The sequence below is a fragment of the Pipra filicauda genome, unplaced genomic scaffold (assembly GCF_003945595.2).
Source record: "Pipra filicauda isolate LSUMZ 115617 unplaced genomic scaffold, ASM394559v2 scaffold530_size479538_pilon, whole genome shotgun sequence".
Classification (NCBI taxonomy): domain Eukaryota; kingdom Metazoa; phylum Chordata; class Aves; order Passeriformes; family Pipridae; genus Pipra; species Pipra filicauda.
In genome coordinates this window covers 133,179-151,716 of record NW_024104677.1, presented here as the reverse complement: position 1 = coordinate 151,716, position 18,538 = coordinate 133,179, and the positions used below count along the sequence as shown (strand labels likewise).

At 41.8% G+C, this 18,538-nt stretch overlaps 2 protein-coding genes and 1 long non-coding RNA gene across 8 annotated transcripts in view; 2 read left to right on the top strand and 1 right to left on the bottom strand.

Annotated features, from left to right (window-relative positions):
* The window catches only part of DUSP16 (dual specificity phosphatase 16), a 62,717-nt gene extending 53,958 nt beyond the window's left edge, over positions 1–8,759 (bottom strand). For 2 of the 6 annotated variants that reach the window (XM_027709892.2, XM_027709894.2), the window contains exon 1: positions 7,693–7,803. The gene's annotated coding sequence lies outside the window, so the exon portion shown is untranslated. The other 4 variants (XM_039387104.1, XM_039387103.1, XM_039387105.1 and 1 more) reach the window with 4 other exon arrangements.
* On the top strand, positions 7,074–10,461 carry LOC120324436. Its single transcript, XM_039387101.1, has 5 exons — positions 7,074–7,203; positions 7,434–7,621; positions 7,702–7,765; positions 8,479–8,568; positions 9,537–10,461. The coding sequence occupies exons 1-5, from the start codon at positions 7,074–7,076 to the stop codon at positions 9,836–9,838; spliced, it is 774 nt and encodes a 257-aa protein (XP_039243035.1). The 3' UTR covers positions 9,839–10,461.
* A 4,463-nt stretch (positions 10,462–14,924) lies between these two features.
* Positions 14,925–18,308, top strand: LOC113982050. Its single transcript, XR_003538636.2, has 4 exons — positions 14,925–15,111; positions 15,607–15,697; positions 15,908–16,151; positions 17,582–18,308. It is a non-coding gene; the product is annotated as an uncharacterized LOC113982050 (long non-coding RNA).
* The last annotated feature ends 230 nt before the right edge of the window (positions 18,309–18,538 follow it).

Below are 18,538 nucleotides of genomic sequence, written 5' to 3'. Positions count from 1 at the left end.
TAAAAATGCTACTACCGGATATCTGCTCCAGTATCAGGCAGGTTCCAGGTCAGGGAAAGCATAATAAGTGATGTCTTTCTTTTCCTTGGGACCTCTAACATCTACATTATGCCCAAAGGTTTGTTTTCTTTTTTTTTTTCCTTTTAAACTAAAATTGAACTGGAGACAATGCATGTCAATACTACAGGGGGGAGGGTCTATTACATATATATATATATTTATGCTGAGCATGCACACACACAAAAAATTATATGCTCGACCTCCCTCCCATGTTAATCCATGACATAAATTCTTGTCTTTGAAACATTCAAACACTTGAATCATCAACACAGTCTTAGTTTTTTTTTAAGTTATTCATCATGCTATGAAAGTCATTTTTCTGTCAAAGTATACAGACTCCTCAAGGAAAAGGGGGGAAGTAAAAAAAAAGAAAAAAAAGAGGAAAACCCACCATCAAAGGGTTTGGCAGCCTTTAAAAATTCCCAAAACAAACAATGCATCTTTCTAAGCTAGCATTTGCCAACAGTGTCACTGCATTCAGCTTTTTCCTGTGCCTGCCACTAAGCAGCACATTTGAACGGAAAGTCCCAAAACCTTCTGAAAGGACAAGACCTGAATCTTTACCCTGAAGCAGTCTCCTCCTACCCTCCACCTTCCCTACTGCATTACCTCCTTATTGGTGACCTAAACAGTAGAAAAAGTCAGTGACTGAAAAGAACATTATGCCTATTCTAATGCAAAATCTTCAAAATTCTCACACAGCTCAATTAGAAAGACTGGATGATCATTAGTTGAGCTCTCAATATCCTGTAACTAAAGGAAAAAGATTTAGTGTTAAACAGTAGCTGTATTTTCACTTAGCTATGCAGACACTTCACAGCCACTGTACCATACTGGCTTATGTCTGGCTTGAATAAAAATAGCTAATGTGCTTGCTTGTTACGCCATTAAATAAAGGGCACAAAGGAATTGCCAGGACTGTTTTTGCCCATGAAAGGCAATGGTCATTAATAGCTTGTATTTGCAGAAGGCTGTCAGAGGAACAGCATGCCTGTGCTTCCTCCACAGCTTTCTATAGGTTTAGCCATACATGAGACAGCAGGGGAAAAGACGCTATACGTTTCCTCATTTCAAAACGGGTCACATCTGCTGGAGCATTGGCAAGTCATGCAAGCCTCAGATGAAGAAAAATATTCCAGTCCTGTAAATCTGAAGGGGAAGAAAGATGTGTGTCTGTTCATGAAAATAGTATCTTGGGAAAATGTGCAATGACAGTTAGCAGTATTTCACCACTTTGCTTTTGCTGTCCTTGGAGTCCAGTATTTTGGAGATCTGAACTTGTAATAGTGTTCTTTTTCATCCATATCTTGCTTGAAGGAGTTAATTTCTTTCAGTAATATTTTGAGAGGAAACAGGCAACAGATGGACTACTCATACAATCATGTCTGGGCTGGATAAACAGATTTTTCAAGCATCTTCAAATAGGTCCACCTGGAAATCACAATAGGCAGGCAAAGTGAGCCACACTGAGGAAACAGGTTTTGTCAACTGGATGGTAACCAAACATGGATCATCTATCTAACAAGCAGAAAGGAGGACTGAGAAGCTGACAGCATGCTCACAACATGTCAACCAGGAGAAGTCAGGGATTTTCACCAGCTGGACAGGAGACCTCACTCTACACTGACCGGGAAAAATCTAACACCATACATACTAAGCTGAAAAGTTACATGGATGTAAAATCAAAACAAAAGTGAGATAATAAGAAACAAACAAGGTAGCAGCGGAAAGTAGAAGTACAAGCAGCTCTATTAGTTTGTCTAAACATGCCTTAAATAAGTCTCCCATCAGCTCGGAGAACATGAAGTTTACCAGCTCTCATAAGGACTGTGCCCATTTACCTTCAGCTGCCCTGTCTTCCTGAGATACAGGACTGTGAACCTACAGACCAGTCATTGTAGATTATCTTTCCTCAGTAAGGCCTCAGAACACTCACTGTGTAAAAGCCTGAGAGCTTTTAGGAAATTGAAATGATGTGGGAGTAGTCTGGGAGAAAAGGGAAGAAGGTACTGAGTCCTCTTGCTATGAGAAGAGACTTGCCATCAATGCAGAACTCCAAGCAGACCATGGAAGGAGAGATTTTCACAGCCCATCCCCAATTCGTAGTGCACCTGCCTTGCACACAGGGTCTTGTGACAGACAGAGGGAGCCCTACTGAAGTGGTGACACCATTTGCCTTCTGCTAATCTGGATTCAATCTAGTGCATATTTTTAAACTTATCTGGACCTAACAACATGTCAACCCAGAGCACTAAGATGACTGCTGTAGTCCTTTGCTGGAGTAGTCTTTCTTCTTGCTTAAAAATTGGCAGAGTTTTATGAATCTTTGTGGAAGCCGGGCTGAAGATGATTCTATTTGCTCCCCAAGTATTTTTAACATGAGGCCTCTACCTAAATCCTCCTAGTTTCTAAAGGCACTTCTGAATATGATTAGAATATGAGTTAGAAGAAAGACCTGTAATACAAAGCTTCTTCCCCCTCCACCTCTCTTCCCTCCCAGTTTTCCAGAGTTCAAACAGACTACCAAGAAAAGGGACAGCAAAGCTGTGTCCCAAGCATGATTTTTAAAGAAGGGAGGTATGAAATCCCAACACCTAAGCACTTGTAACAAAACACTTGTGGGAACTGTATAGGTGATAGGCTCTATAAGTATTCCAGACAGCATTAATAGAATGAGTGGAGAGTAATCTCGCGCCTGTTCTTCAGGCAAATGTTCCTGATGCTTTCAAATCACCTCTGAAAGTAAGGCTTGTTTCAGTAGCAGGATGGCATGCCGAGAAAAGCCCTTTGAAGTGTAGTTCAGTGTAGTGTTTAGAAGATGGACGGCTTTCATGCTTAAGAGACTGTACAAACTTTGTGAAATACACACTGTGGAGAAAAGCACATCCCTGCAAGCACCATCTTGCAGGTAGAAACCCAAGTCCTGGCACGGGATTTGAGTCTTTAAAGTCTGGGGTGAATGAGTCTTACACCTAGCAATCAAGAAGCACAAACAACTTGGGCTATTAAAAGCATGGCATTTATATCTCTAACATTATGAATTATTCAGCCTTTAAACATGCTTTACTAGGGGTTCAGCAGAAGCAAAATGCAGTACTAAATCAATTTTATCTGGAATAGTGTGGAAGAAGGGAGAGTTCCTTTCCTATTTTGAGAGCAACATCTATGCTACACATGCAGAGCCAAAGCCTTCTAATACAGCAGGCTGAATACATATTAGTTATTCAAACTCAAGAACGTGTGCATAAAAGGAATTTCATACAATTAGTCCCCCTTGTCCTCCTCAGTTTATGCTCTCTGTAGAGTTCTCATTCCAGTGTTGCTACACTGAGACTCATATTTTTGCCTCCCACAATGCCTTCAGTAATGTAAAAAACATCAGACAAGCAGGCATGGATGTCTAAAAAGAGACTATCTGTATAAGTCACTGATCTATCATTTAGTCAACAGGCTCAATTCATAGATTACTATAGCAAAGCAAAAGCAAGTCAAGCACAATGAAAACGGGTAATGCTATTTCACTCCCAATATTATAAAATGTGTCAGTTTTCTGTCAAACCAATGTAATGGAACACGGTTATGATTTTATGAAGAATTTTTTTCACATAATTTTAGCCGACTATCATTCTGGCTATCATGTAAAAAGATCTTAAGGAGAAAAAATTAAATTTATTCTCAACTAATGAAAGCCTCTGCACACCTCTACTTTTGTATCTTTATTTGCTAAACAAATGATAAAAGTTTATGTCTTCAGCTTGAAACCAAACAAGAGTGCAAACGTACCTGAGGAGGCATAGTTTATGAGGAACAGCATGAAAAATCATACTACACAGGGAAAAAGTTCCAAGAACACACTTAAAGGAAAGCTGTATAAGTTACTGGCTATGTATATGTCCTATTTTAACCAAGAGAGAGCAGAGATAACTGAATTCCCCTTTAAAGAAGAACCTTGTTTCAGGAGTTCCTTTCATATATGTTACAGCTTCAGGCAGTGAAAACAGAGAAAAACAGCACCATGGGAGCTTGGGAAGGTCCTTGCTGAATCCCCACAGCCCCACCAGAAACCTCCCTTCATTGAAAAAACACTCTTCCCCCTCTTTCCTAGCTTGGCCAATTATTAATTTTGGTCGGTTTTTTTTTTTCAGCTGCTGGAGCATTTCATAGGGACACGACATGGAAAGCTGCCAGCCTTCCCAGAGCCAATTCCGAGTAGGTCAGTCTTGGCTCAGCAGCAGACCACAAAGCGAAGCAGAAGGAAATGCAAGGCCTTGAACTCACGCCCATCTTCCCTCTCATCCTCCATATACACATCCTAAATGCAGATTTTCTTTGACTGGTGAGGAATTCGCTGGTGGCCAACATCATCTCCACTGGAGACCACGATAGCAGCCAACAGGCCCTATCCATAAGCAAACCAAGAACTGCTCAGATTAAAACTACGTAAACCTATAAGTTAAAATTCCAAACGTTACCATTAATGTGTATTTTTGGCTTCCTTTACGTGTTATAGGAAGTTACAGAGTAACTATAATAGAGATTTGCTATTTGGAGCTAACGAGCTCCAAATAATACCAATCTAAAGAGAAGTGGTGATACGAACTAACCTGTTGCCATGAATATCTTCAGACAGCAGGTATACCTATGGCTTTTGATTTGTGCAGAAAGTAGAGGGCACATATGCAACTGACAGCCCTAAAGAATGATACATTACTCTTTGTTTATGAGGGGGATACCAAAGAAACCAGAGAAATATTACCAATATTGATATGATACGTAGATACTGATATTTAAAATATTCTACAGAAACCCCATGTCACAACACTAGTTCTGGAAGCAGTCCCTAAAGAATTGTAGGGAAAGTGAATGTACTATTTAGCACATTAGGGACATGTTTACTTTTCTATTACCCAGAAAAACAGCGTCTGGATAATTCTTCTTAAATAACCATGGATATACCATTACAGAACCAAGCACAAAACAGTGCAACATTGCAAGAAGCATTTAGTAATTATCATAAAAACAAATCCATAGGGGCAGATTCACTGGAGTCGCAGGCCAAAACCATGTTTCTTTCTAGGGGGGAAAAAAAGTGGAAAAGAAAAAGGAAGGGATGTGTCAATCCTTCCACACCTCATCCTTTGACAGTAACTACTCTACGCCATCTGGCTATTAAGGACTGTCAGCACTTGAATAATATCTATAGTGCTTTTCTGACTGCTGTTATAGGAAAGGAAAAAGAAAAAAAAAAGTAGTAGAAAATTCAACAGACATAATGTAAGGTGAAAGCTATCATCCTGCCTCGTTTTTTTTGAGAGGGAAAAAATGCTGTGCTTACTGTATATCTTAGAAAAATCGTATTTTGAAAACAGTGAAAACTGGTGAATAGGCCTGAGGATTAAGGTGTCAAACTTTAAAAAGACAGGTGACTGAGCAAAGCCCTAACCCTGCACACATCGCTTACTGCCCAACATACTGGAGCAGAGCTCACCTGCAGATTAATGCGAGTAACAGAAATGAAGGGCTAATTTGTCCATTTGGCATTTCTTATGAAGGTCTAGAACAGAGCCTGAATTTAGCCTTTGAGCGCTTCGTAAGGCCCACACGAATCACTAACCTGATAAGCAGAAGAGTGACTGAGCCATCCCATCATCAAATTTCTACTAACTCCATATGACTTCACTCACCCTACAAGTACAGCAGCACAGCTTCTGCCAATATTGTTCCTATGGGCAGTTGAAGCTATTCTAGCTAAAAGCAAATATCCTTGCCAGAGTAGCTGCCTCCGCTGAAAGAAGAGCATGCATTTCACAGAAACAAGCATAACTGAGCTCACTATCTTCCACAGAAGTTTTTCTGGTGTGATTTTGTTTCATTATATCTGCTTAGGTAGCTAACAAAAACGAACCTCCTGGAGCAGGGATATATTTAGGTATCTTTATACAACACTCTGCATTTTTAAATGCTTGGCTTGGTTTTCTGGACCTTTCCACATGTATTAAACCATAAGGCATTTTGAAGCTACCATCTCTAGCACAGGAACTAACACCTTCTCTGCTGTTTTTACTTCTTTGTTCGTTTAAAAAGGGACTTGTGTATTAAAACTTACTGTAACAAGCATAATGACCAGAATTTTTACACCTCAGATATTTTTTATAGATTTCATCCTCAAAATATTAATAAGCATACTCAGTAAACACAGGACTGACTTGTGAATATCACTATTCTTTGTATCTTTTGTCATTAAAAATGAAAGCTAAAAATACACGTACACCTCCCTGTTGCATACTTGCTCCACATTTGAGCAGAAACTCCCAGACAACCAACATAAACAACTGTGATGAATGCTTCAATCTCCAATGGGCTGTGGGATGAACACCATAAAAAGAAATTAAGACTTACTATTTTTCCACCTCCCCTCAAAACACAAGAGTCTAAACCAACTCCTGTTTAGCCAGTTGTGAGTTCGTAAACTCTGTATCTACCAAACCACACGCTGCCAGGAATAGCACAAATCTCAAAGCAAGGATTACAAAATCATTTGGGGGGTTTGGTTGGGTTTTTTTCTTTTAAGACCCCAACACACACCCTTGCAAAGAGGAACAGTTTAATATGCTTTTAGTTTTCAAAACCAGCATAGATCTGTTTATACTGCTGGGTATACACCAAATGTTTGAACCAAAAACCTTAGTCAGACAATACAGCTCGCTTGACTACACTCTTTATTTGAAGGAAAACCAAAAAGATCGATTTTCTATTCCAACCAGCTGAAATGACGATTAAAGAAAGTAAAATCTCCTGGTTTTTCTTTTCTAAAAAAAAAAAAAAAAAAAAAAAAAAAAAAAAAAAAAACAAAAAAAAACAAAAAAAAAACCAAAAAAAACCCACAAAACCCAAGAAAACACCCCAGCTTCTCATCTGTCAACTAACCAAGTGGGTTTTGGCCGCTGAAAAATCCTGCCATTGGTCAGACTTTGCAACAGGCACATCCCATACACCTGGTTCGGCAGGCACCGATGCGCGCTCAGCTCCGCATCCCGCCGCTTTCTCGGGCTGGGGGGAAACAAAGCTGGGACCGGGGATCTGTCACAGGCCGCGTCCCGGCGCCAGCCGCCGAGCTGGAAGCTGAGGCGAGCGCGATGCCAGGTTAACAATTTGCAATTTGCCTCGCTCCTGGACGCCGCGGCAGCCCTCCATTTTGTCAACTGCCTCAATTTTAAACGTTTTCCAAGTCGAAGGCAGAACTTCAACGTTTCTTCGGGAGCCCTCCGGGGCTTTAAAGCATCCCCGACCATTTTAAGCAGCGGAGACCCTGTTCGGAGCCAGCGCTCTTGGCTAAGTTTAGCAAGGCAGCCGCGCACGCCGCGCCTCATGAGCAGCCCCCCGAACCCTCTGCGGGGCAGCCAGCGGGCTCCTACCCATCCTTCTTCCAGCCGCGGCTGACTCCGGCCCGGGCACGAACAGCCCCCGGCTTCCTCCTCTCACGAGGAGAGGCAGGTGGAAAAGGAAGGGACGGGGAGACAGGAGCGGCCGCGGGCAGCAGGGGGCCGGGTGCCGGCAGCAGGTAGGGGAGCGCGGGGCGGCCGCCAGTGCCGTGCCTGTGCCGTACCCCCTCCCTCTCAGCCCCGCTCTTACCACCTGCAGAAGCGGCCGGAGCCTGCCCGGGCCAGAGCAGCGACCTGTCCACTGCGGGCGCTCTCCTCCGGAGGTGAGGGGGCGGCGGGGAAGGGCATGCGGGAGGAGGGAGGGAGGGCTCCCACCGCCCGCCTCTCCCTCACCTCCCTCCCCCTCCTCCTCCTTCTCCCCGCCCAGCCCGGCCCGGCCGTGCCCGGCTTCCCCCGCGCCCCTCGCCCCCCTCCCGACTTGGCTTCCACGGGGCGGCCCCGGAGCGCCGGTCCGTGCGCTGCTCCCGGCACTTACTGTGTCACCCCCTGCCTGTCTGTCTGTCCCCTCGGCAAGGATAAAACTAATTGCCACCAGCCTCGCGGCTGCCGCCCGAAACAACTTTGTCTGCTTCCAGTCTCTAGGAAAGCTCCTCTTTTTCCTTCTTCTTCAGTAAGAATAAAGAAAAAACAAAACAAGAAAAAACAAAATCAAAAACCAACCAAACCCCAGCAATTTTAAAATTAAAAAGGAACAGAAAAAAAATACATTCGGCTCTTTTTTTAAGAGTGGGAAGCGTGAAGGTGGGAGGGGAGAGGACCAGAAAAAGGAAACATTTGGAGCCTTGGAGCTCTTTTTTTCTCTTTCCTTCTCCTTCCCCCACCCCCCACCAAGATGGCTTGAAAAAATTAAAAGGGGACAGTGATGAGGGGGACACACACACTGAAAAGCCAGGGAGGACGGAAAAAGTTTGGGGGTTAGGGGGGTTTGTGTGTGCGTTTGGTCTTTTTGTTTGGTTTTGTTCGGTTTTTTTTAAAGCCTTCGGTTCCCAGAATGACCTAAAGGACGACAAACACACGGGAAGAGCAGGCACAAGGAGAGGAACGAACGAGAGAAAGAGTTTTGCTGGTCAGTAAACTTCAAGCTGCTGGGATGAGGTCATTGGTGTAAAAATAAAGCGATGGCGTCATTTGAAACCAATCCCAGTGAATGAACTCAGACGGGGGGTGAAGGTGGGGGGAGAGGGTGAAGGAGAAAGAGGAGGAGCGGCGAGAGAGGATCCCTGCGGGGACACGGCGGCCGCGCAGCCCCAGCGCTGGGAGGCGATGGCGGCGGGGCGCTCGGGCCGCCCCAGCTGTCACCGAGGGGAACGCGCTGCCCCCAGCCTCCCGCTGCAGCCACCGGGCCGCCCCTGGGAGGAGCCGGGGCCGCGGAGCGATTCCACCGAGCCGCCCCCCCGGCGCGGGACGGGGAGGCGGCTTTGCCGCGCGGCCCTCGCTCCTTTGTCGGCCCCTCTCGGCAGCGGCCGCCCCGCCTTAGCGGCCCCGCCGTGCCCGGCCGGGGCAGCCACGGCCGTGTGGCGCAGCGCGACGGCCTGGCGGGCGCGGTCCCGCTGCCCTCGGTGCCACCAGCCGAGGGGACAAGCGCCCCGGGTGGCTTCGTAAATATCGGTCTGGCCTTCTGCCTTGTGACGCTGTGCAGTGCGATGCTGAACTGTTACGGTGTTAAGGCGTCGGTTCCTCCAGTGGTGGTGTTATAGAATCATATAATCACAGAGTGGTTCAGGGAAGGAAGGGGACCTTAAAATGTCAAGACCCTTCACTTGATGCGGGCAGAGCACCTTGTGGGCCACGTGGAACGTTCAGGGCCTTTGCCCTTTAAGTAACCTTGTTAAATAAAAAAAAATTAAAAATCTGCAGCCAATAACTTGCAAAAAGCGAAAATCTGCACAGATACACAGAAGCCTTTTGTCTTAACATGTATCTGTTATGGCTAGTACCAACCTGAATTGGCGAGGGGTTGGATGGGTCCTATCTGTCTTATGCATCCCTCTTGCAGGTACACCAGAATATTCTGCAGTTCTCTTTCTTCCTCAGAGGCACCATCACTACAGGGAGCCTGCCAGCACTGCTGGGTGCACAGGACATCTTGCACACCAAACTCCAGTCAGTCACCTCTGACGGCTTTTGAATCCCTGTGCCAGAAACCCTTGAAACACATCATGAGAGAGAGAATTAACTGCACGGGTCCTTTGTTCTTGGTGGCTATCTCTTCAAACAAAGCGCCTTCGGAAAGGCACATGACTATCACAGTAAAGGGGTTTGTGTGGTTGGTGTTTCAGGAAGCAGGCAACTCAGAACAAATTGTATGGTGGTGGTCTCTGCCCTGGCAAAATTGACCAAGAACGACCTTGATGAAGGGCCTAGTGTTAAGGAGTTGTGAGCTGTCTCCTCATGAGGAAGCCTTGTTGGCACTCATACTGAACAGTCACGTCCTGTGCAATGGAGTGCACAGCATGCAGGAGAGAGAGAGAAGCCCAAGCTCCAAAAGACAGAGACAAAAGATCAAAAGCAGTGAAGAAATTATGGTAAAGCAATTAACATCAGTCTGTTTGTTCACTCTTTTGCACACGTCTGTCTTCTGGTAGCTGAAGAGCAGTTTTGCCCTTTCGTCTCAATTGACCAGTAGCCCTGCAGGTGGCTTTCACAAACCCCCAAAGTGACCACAGTAAGAAAAATCTGCACAATTACCTGGAGATTAAGAGAGCTAGAACTGACCCATTTTGATGAAGGGGATCGAAGAGCGTGCCAGAGAAACTGGAGGTAACAGCCAGTGCCCCAGCTTATTCAGATCAGAGAAGTGCAGGAACAAATAGTTCCAGCACGGTTATCCTCACAAAGAGAAGTGGGGAGCAGTGGAGAGAGGTGCGTGGTGAGGAGGAAAGACATTTCAATACTCCCTTCCCTTTTGTCATCTCAACTTGGTAACACCTTATGTAACTGGTTTGGTTTTTTTTTTTAAATTGTGGGACTGTAAAAGTTTCCTGACTGTAAAATTGTAAAAATAAGAAGTACTTGTGATCTTCTTGAAATATTTTTCTTTTTAGCTGAAAAAAAAGGATATATACAAAAAAGTCTGTACTAGAACAGCAAGTTAAAGCTTTTTCAATACAGAGTCAGGTTATTTCTTTTTCCTAATGTAATAAAAGGTGCAGCTAAACCAGTTATATCACAATTCCTACATGTTGAAATAGTTACTAAGAATAACTTTTTCTTTTCAGCTGAGCTTGAGCTGAGAATCTGATCTGGAAGAACATTGCAGGGTTAAACTGGACAGGTTTGTTGCTAATCTGAAAACACAAACAGAAGAAATCAGGAGGACTCAAACAAGGCAGCATCAGACCTCACCTCATTGAGAGCAGGAGCCATGTTCTTTACCTCCTGTTTGCAATGGACAAAGTGTGAGCTGACATGCCTCTTGTAGGAGCAGGAACTTGTTTGCATGTACAGCTTAACTTTTTTTTCCCCTTGAAAGCCTTTCAATCCTCCCTAGCACTTGCACAGCAGACTCTTGGAAATGACCTGAACTGCAGGTGCAAACCAGGGAGAGAGTCAGGCATTAGCTTGGCAAACACCTGAACCACCCTGAAAAGGGAGTACCCAGCCTTGTTGGTGTCCCTGGCTGCTGACCTTCCCTCCCAGGTTTTCAAAGGTCCATCCATTCTATGGAATGTATTTTGCTACATTTATGTTGGTGGGTTTTTTGGCCTCAGCTCACCGGTCCTTTTTGACAAAATGGTACCAAAGGAGTTAAAGGTAGCATTCCTTTCTTGTGCCTCCTTATCAAGCTCATGAGATAAGAAGACCAGAAGTGTCTGTATGGGGTAAAACAAGGGCAAAATGTATTATGGTGGCTACCCAGCAGGCTATGCAACAACCCTCAAACTTTGACACTGCAAGTGTGTCACCCCTCACTGCCCCTATTCCTGGGGGGCTAGGGAGGGGGAATAGGTAGGTACTTTCAAGAGCTGGAGGTCATGCACCTTGTTTACAAAGGTTTCTCTTTCTTTATTCATGAAAGCTAGCATAGGTTTTTGTTCCTTTTCCAGCTAATGGATTTTGTGGCACTTCACTTGGTTAATCAGTTAGCAGTGATTAAACAGGGGAAACATGAACGACAGCCTGAGTAACGTCATCGCTTTTTCTGCACAGTGGAAAGGAGTGGTTTGCCAGAGAAACCTCTTGCGAAATAACTGAGAATTGATCTTTAAGCACAGAATATACTATGCTTTAAAATCCCCTTGTGGGTGCTCACTTCCTCCATGGGCTGAAGTGGAGTTGTTGAAGAGGTTACCATTCCCAGACCGTTCCCAGTCACCATCATGGCTGTCTTCTGCCAAAGGTTACCCCCTCCCCTATCTACCTATAAGCTGCTCACTCAATCCCTCCCAAAACTGTTTTGGCCAAAGTCAACCAGAGCAGCTTAAGCAGTTTAAATAGTGGAAGTCAGTTGCACTGGTTTGTTTTGGCTATACTGGATTAGGGGAAACCCAAGATGGGAAGTGAGTTGATGACATTTTCATGGACAGCTTCAGGGGCAGGGGGTAGTTTGGCCTAATCTGCTTTCAGAGCAGACTGCTACCAACAGGGTATTTAAAAGTAGAAGCGTTGCCGAAATACCCACATTGAAACATAGCATTTTTAGATAGCACCGGCTTTGTTGGCACATAGAGCAGGGTACAGCAGTAAGAGCAGCACAGGTTTATAGGAGAGCAGCAATGGGAACATGAGGATTTGAAAACCAGTACAAATAGAAGATGTCAGACTGAGAGTGGGGAAAGAGCAGAAGAGGGAGAAAAGTTTGTAGCTGGAGATCAGTGGGAGATCACAGAACTCAGTCTAGAGAGGAGGAATTTGAGTAGCATGAGAAATGCAGGCATCAAAGATGTAGGGTGCCAAGTAGCAATGCTCAGGGAAAGACAGTGAGTTGAGAACACCCAGTATCTTCCTATTCTTCCCTTCCTTCCCTTCCATGTGTGCATCAGACTTTGGGAAGCTCTATTCCTCTGGAAAATGGTTAAATAAGAATAGCCTCATTAGTTAGTCACTGCAGATAGTTTTCATACTTCCCTGTAGCTTCTCTAGGACTGCCAAATTCATAGCACATCAAATGAGCTAGAGTTAGTATGCAAGTGGAGAGGTCTAGGTTCAATGCAGATATGTGTCTTTGAGTTGGGAGGAATTTAGGACAAGATGAAGCAATATTCTTGTTCTCTGTAGGATGACAGTGGGTGATTTGGAGCAGTGGAAGAGAAAAGGAGAATTACAGGAACCAGAGCAGCAGAAAGTGCAGAAAAAAAAGCGAAAGAGAGCTTCAGCTGTCTGCTTCCCTGTATCTTCTTACTTCACAAACCCTATATTCATTACTCAATAGGAAATTACATAATTCCTATCTCTATAGTTTCTGAGTACTCTTTATTTTTCCAAGTCTTTTGTGGGACAGAGTATCATGAATGCATGTTTTATGGATATAAGACTGACTTATTAAGATAAAGTAACTCATCCTAAATAGTATAGCAAGATGGTTGCAGATCAGAAAACTGAACCAAGTTCTCTTAAATTCCAAATCTAACCACTAACTCCTTCTTTTCCCTCTCCTCTCTTCCATCTCACAAAAGAAATAGTAACTTTTTTTTTTTTTACTTACATAAGCAGGCAGATTTATTAAAATTAAGCACTTGCATGAAAGTTTGTTGGATTAGTTTGCAAACAGAGAGACACATACACATACAAAGACTATAAGTGAGATATACAACAGAAGACAGTGAGAAAAGATAAAGGAAGAAGTAATAATTTTTGGTTCTCTGAATGGCCTTTTTGAAGCTTAGGGGGTTTTGATAAATTCTAATCATCTTAAGCAGAAAAAAGTCATGGTCAAGCCACTTCTGAATAAAACAGCAAGATTAAGTTTTGAGGAGGCATTTGAAATTGGAGATCATAATAAATATTATTTACAGAAAAGGAGCATAATAACATGTTGTCACCAGGAAACAGATTGATGAAATAGTGCTTTCAAGAAACAACAAGTTCAGACAAATCTACAGCAACTGAAAAACTTAACTAGTAACATTTCTCACTTTTCTGTATATCTAAAGAGAAAATATTTAAATAAAACCAACAAAAAAGCTCATACGTTAAAAAAAAAAATCACAAACACATTCCAGAAATTAAGATAGTTGTCACAATAAACACCCACCTCACTTACTTTTAGCTCTTACTCACTGTTAGTCACTTGTCTGTAGGCTGGGATACTTCTTTTGAAAGCAACTAGTAATGGGCTGTAAGCACAGATGGTGTAAATCATCATTGCTCAACTAACACTTCAGTTGCTATGCTAATTCATACTATCTGGAGAGTAGTTTTGTATGTTCATGTTTTGTTTGTGGCCAATCAGGAATCAGAAGTAAAATGTATTTGTGTTTTTTATGAAGGCAACATAAAATGTATGAAGTCTTTGACTATTCATATCCTTCTTTTTAACTGTTTGAATACTTTAGATGAAGTGGGATATAGTAATTACCATATTTACCAGTAATTATATTAATATATTGATATTAAAATATTAATATGTTTTAAATTTCTTGTGAAGTATTTTCCTAAGAGTACCAAGGATACAGGAAAAAAAAGATAGCATTCATAAAATATTTAGAAGTTGTGATACATGAAATGTCATTTGGGTCAATATAAAGCAATAAGTACAAAGTTACTGTACTGACAGCATGCTAAAATAAGTTCACAATCAGGAAAATAGTTTAAAAGTCTGAATGTAGAAAGAGAATGTATAATCTGTGGTAATGAAGACCAGTTTATTTATATTTACTTGTTTTAAAGTATTTTTCTTTTCAAGATATGTACACAGGAGAAAAAATTTTGTGACAGTTTTAGAGTCTTCACCATTGCTCCTGATCCATTTTGTTGCTTCTGTGTACCTTTAACAGCTTCTGACACCTACAGGTAACCTAAACATCATGGATTTGAGAGGTTACTTTTTATTTTATTTCTAAGATGCAGTTTGGGTGTTGCAGTAATATGCAAGTGAAACTACATTGTTATTCAAATGGATTGTGAGAGAGAGAGATTTTTATTCCATGGAATCATTAAAATGTACGTAATAGATAAAAAGAGCCTAATATCAAAAAAGGAAAAGGCAGACAAACCCATAATGGACATGAAAAATAAACTTGATTTCTAAAATGGGAAAGAAAATCAAGTTAATTACTATTAGCTGATGCTGTGGGAAAGAAGGACATAGCACCACAATGACCTCCATTTACAAGCTTTCATTCATGTAAACTTTTAAGTGGATAACACCCAGAACATCAATATTTTGGCCTTACAGTAAAAATAGATTCTTCAGAAAAAAGACTGTTAACTTGGAACAGTATCTTATTTTGTTGAATGCACTGGTCAGAAAATTGTCACTCTAATACTAGCCCAATTGTCAACAACAGAGAGCAGAGAAAATCTCAGAGCATGTCTTTTTCTTTTCTTCCTTTTTTTTTCTTTTTTTAGTGCAAGGTGGAGGTGAGGTGAAGGACTGCTGGTATATTTTTATATTGCCTTCTTGACTACCCTTCTGATGCTCAGGAACAACCTGTCTTCTGTGTATTAGGTATGGGTACAACTCTTTTAGCTCTACGGAGGGGTTGAAAATCTTGCAAGAACATTTATGCCTCAAAGCAGTTTGCCACTTGTTCTCCTTTTAGCCGGGGAAGAATCATTAATGTATTAGAAACATTTAAAACCCTGGTTTATGTTTGGCCTGCAAAAAGAAGGGGAGAAAGTCAATGTGGGTAAAACACAGGGCTGCAAATACGATTTTTTTTCTTTGTAAAGGTCTGCCTCAGAATTCTTATGACTTATTCGAAGCCGCATATGTTTACTTTAGATATAAATTTGGCTTGTTGACTCTCCAGTCATTAAAAATTGTTTCAAGCCATTGATCAAATGATGATGAGTTCCAGACAAATTTATGCTGAAGAATGTGCCTCTTCACGACCATTTAAAATCTAAATGGGTATTATGAAATCAGAGGGGGCAGAAAGTTTTTTAAGAGGTGGAGTTTTAAGTAGAGGACATGACTTTCCAAGACATTTTTTCTCAGCAGCTGTGAAAGCTCAGAAGAACTTCCTAGACAGGAACATGTGAGGACGCAGTCTTTTGTGAGCCAGTCAAGTGGAGACAGTTATGGGAAAATGGTAAATGAGATTCGAGTTCCAGAATATAAAAGGAAAAAGAAGCCCCTGTTCAAAGGGCCTGTCTGATTACTAAGTTGCAGAAATTATACGTTTATTCATCTGTTATTTTGTACTAGTACCTACAATTAAATGATGTCAGCTACAGTTTAAGAAAAATGGCTATTATAACTGATGATTCATTTAAAATACCTTCTTACCATATAATGCCAGCAGGACATCAGGATGCAGTTGCACAAATGCTGTAAGCTGGACGTCACTGAAAGAAGAGTGTGGTTTCTGTTTGGTTAACGGCGTGTGAATGAACAAAGACTTCAGCCACTGGAGATGAGATGGCAAAATAGAAACAAGGATACACAGCAATTGGTAGAGAAAGAGTGAACCAATGTGTCAGTGGCATGGGTGTACAGAGGTTGAGAAGATGCAAACAGATGCCTTGGTTGAGCCCATCTATCAGGTGATGCTCTAGCTCACAGTTTCCTACCCTCTGCTTCTTACTGTGATCCTTGCTGTGGATCTGGCATTGTTATAATGCAACAGGAGTTAGTGTGTCTTGCTAATCCAACAGAAGTACAGCAAGCTACTCTTTTTGACAGTCGTTAGGTTGACATTTGCCATCTGACAACAGAAAAGAGCTCTTTAGACTGAGGGTGGTCAAACACTGGAAGATATGCCTAGAGAGGTTTTCCTCTCCTTGGAGATAGTCAAGTGCTGGAATGGACAAGGTTCTGATCAACATGATCTAACTTTGGAGTTAGATTTAATGTTGAGATTGGCTCTGCTGTGTAGAGGGAGTTAGACCAGCTGGCCTCCTGAGATCCCTTCCAACCTAATTTATTATATGGTATAGAGGGGGCATTTATGATTCCTGTATCTGGTATTCTGAACTCTCAGTGCGTCAGTATGCCTGGCTGAAAATTTATCTGTCAAACATTAAGATAGTCCTGTCACTGTTATGAAATTTCAGTGTATAAATTTATGTGTTTACGTTTTTAGGAGCTTTTCAGGAGGAAGTCAGTTCTTTAAAAATACAGCTATTGTAAGGTTAATCTCATTGTTACTGAACCAAACATGTTAAAGCTAGGTTATTGAATATGAATTTACTGTAAAAATCACTAAAGTAACACGTACACATAGAGTTTACAAACAAGCTTAAATTTATGTTGAAGAGAGACTCGGCAATATGTATAGTACATAGTGTATTTTAACTGATTAATCTCAGTGGATGTAAAAACATACTCATCCTCTCTCTACTTTGTCTCTCAGTGGCATGCCTGTGGTGCAACATGGCTGCTGGATTTTATTGGATTGATAAAAGTTGTTCTTGTACTTAGCATTTGGATATTTTTATGGTAGCAAATCACATTTACATCCATAGAGAGGTCCTTTCACATAGGTAGGGGTGTGAAAAAAGGCCCTGGAATAAAATGAGTCAAGGCCATATATGTATAATTTAAGGAATGAAGTTATGACATCCTTCAACAACAACAACAAAATCCATAGTAACAAATGCAAAATCAAATATATCTTTAAAAAAAATCCAGAGTCTTATTCTGAATTACATACCTCACTCTTCATAGCTGTTCATAAGTCGACAGTGTAGCTGCACAGGGTATATTTACTTCCATTTAAATGTTTCTTAACAATTCTAGAGTGGTGCAAAAGGGATGTATTATACTCATTTCTTCTCAGTTGTGCAGCCAGATTATGAAATAAATAAGCCAAAACCATACAAAGACTAAGCAACAAAGCCATCTAAATTGTTCATGAATGATTAAAAAGTCGTTTGTTTTGTTTGGACTTCAAATTCCCACTCGTCTCTAAAACATGCTTGGTCTGATTGCTAGTTCAGAGCAACTAAAGATCTCATTTTTCATTTCCTCGCAGATTCTATACTCAGTTGAAAATTATGTCTAAGTGGGAGTCAAATGCTGACACCAGAAAGCAGACAATTGCATCTTGGTGGTATTCTACATTTATGAGTCTCTCTTGTGCCTGGCCAAAGCACGTCTGGAAAAGGAAAGAACTTGTAAGAGATTCTGCCTGCAAAGCTCCACATGGAACGGAGCTGATACGAATCAAGCTTGCTTTTTTAGTACATCTATCTGCAAATAGCTACAGTGTAGTACAAACAGACATAATAATCCAGATTATTTTGGAAGATTGATTAATGGGAACATTAGTCATATACTCAGTGCATGACATTTCCTATTAGTTGTTATATCATTTGAGAGTTAAAGGATATAAATACTTAGGAACTTCCCAGCAGTTGGGTTGCCACCTGTCTGCTGAACACATTAAAGGCGGAAAAGTGTGAGTTGTATTCCATTTAAGAATGCCGTAGCTATCTGTGGGACTCTGAATAACATTTCTGACACTGTCAGGGGAAAATTTTCCATAGCAGTCTCAACTCAGATTCAGCAATAGGGTCTTTTCTCCCTGACATAGCTAGAAATTTAAAGGATGTTAACAAAGGCAGAGGTAGTAGGGCTGATGCTTCTTGCAATAGGACAAGTAATTAGAGAGCTAAGGACTATATATATGGAACCAAAGTGAACACTTAGCAAACAGCTGTCAATCTTTGTATAGATTCATTGCTTCCTCGGTTAGTATTTATACCTGACATTGTAGCAGTTGTTTAATAAAAAACTCATTTGCATGAAGAACTGGAGATGGTAAAAACCAAAAAATATCTGCAACAAACACACATGAAAATCCCCCACCTGCATTTCTTTTTGTAGAACGCCTGTCAAACACATGGCAAAGCTATTCTGTTGTATGACATCAGTTGGTTCTATGAAATGACTACTGACGGGTCTGTTCACAACATCTATAATTATCTAC

Coding starts and splice junctions, on each gene's coding strand:
- LOC120324436 (XM_039387101.1), top strand. CDS start 7,074: ATGCGCGCTCAGCTCCGCATCCCGCCGCTTTCTCGGGCTGGGGGGAAA. Junction 7,766..8,478: donor GCGGGCGCTCTCCTCCGGAG/GTGAGGGGGCGG, acceptor TTTTTTTTAAAG/CCTTCGGTTCCCAGAATGAC. Junction 8,569..9,536: donor CGAGAGAAAGAGTTTTGCTG/GTCAGTAAACTT, acceptor TTTCTTCCTCAG/AGGCACCATCACTACAGGGA.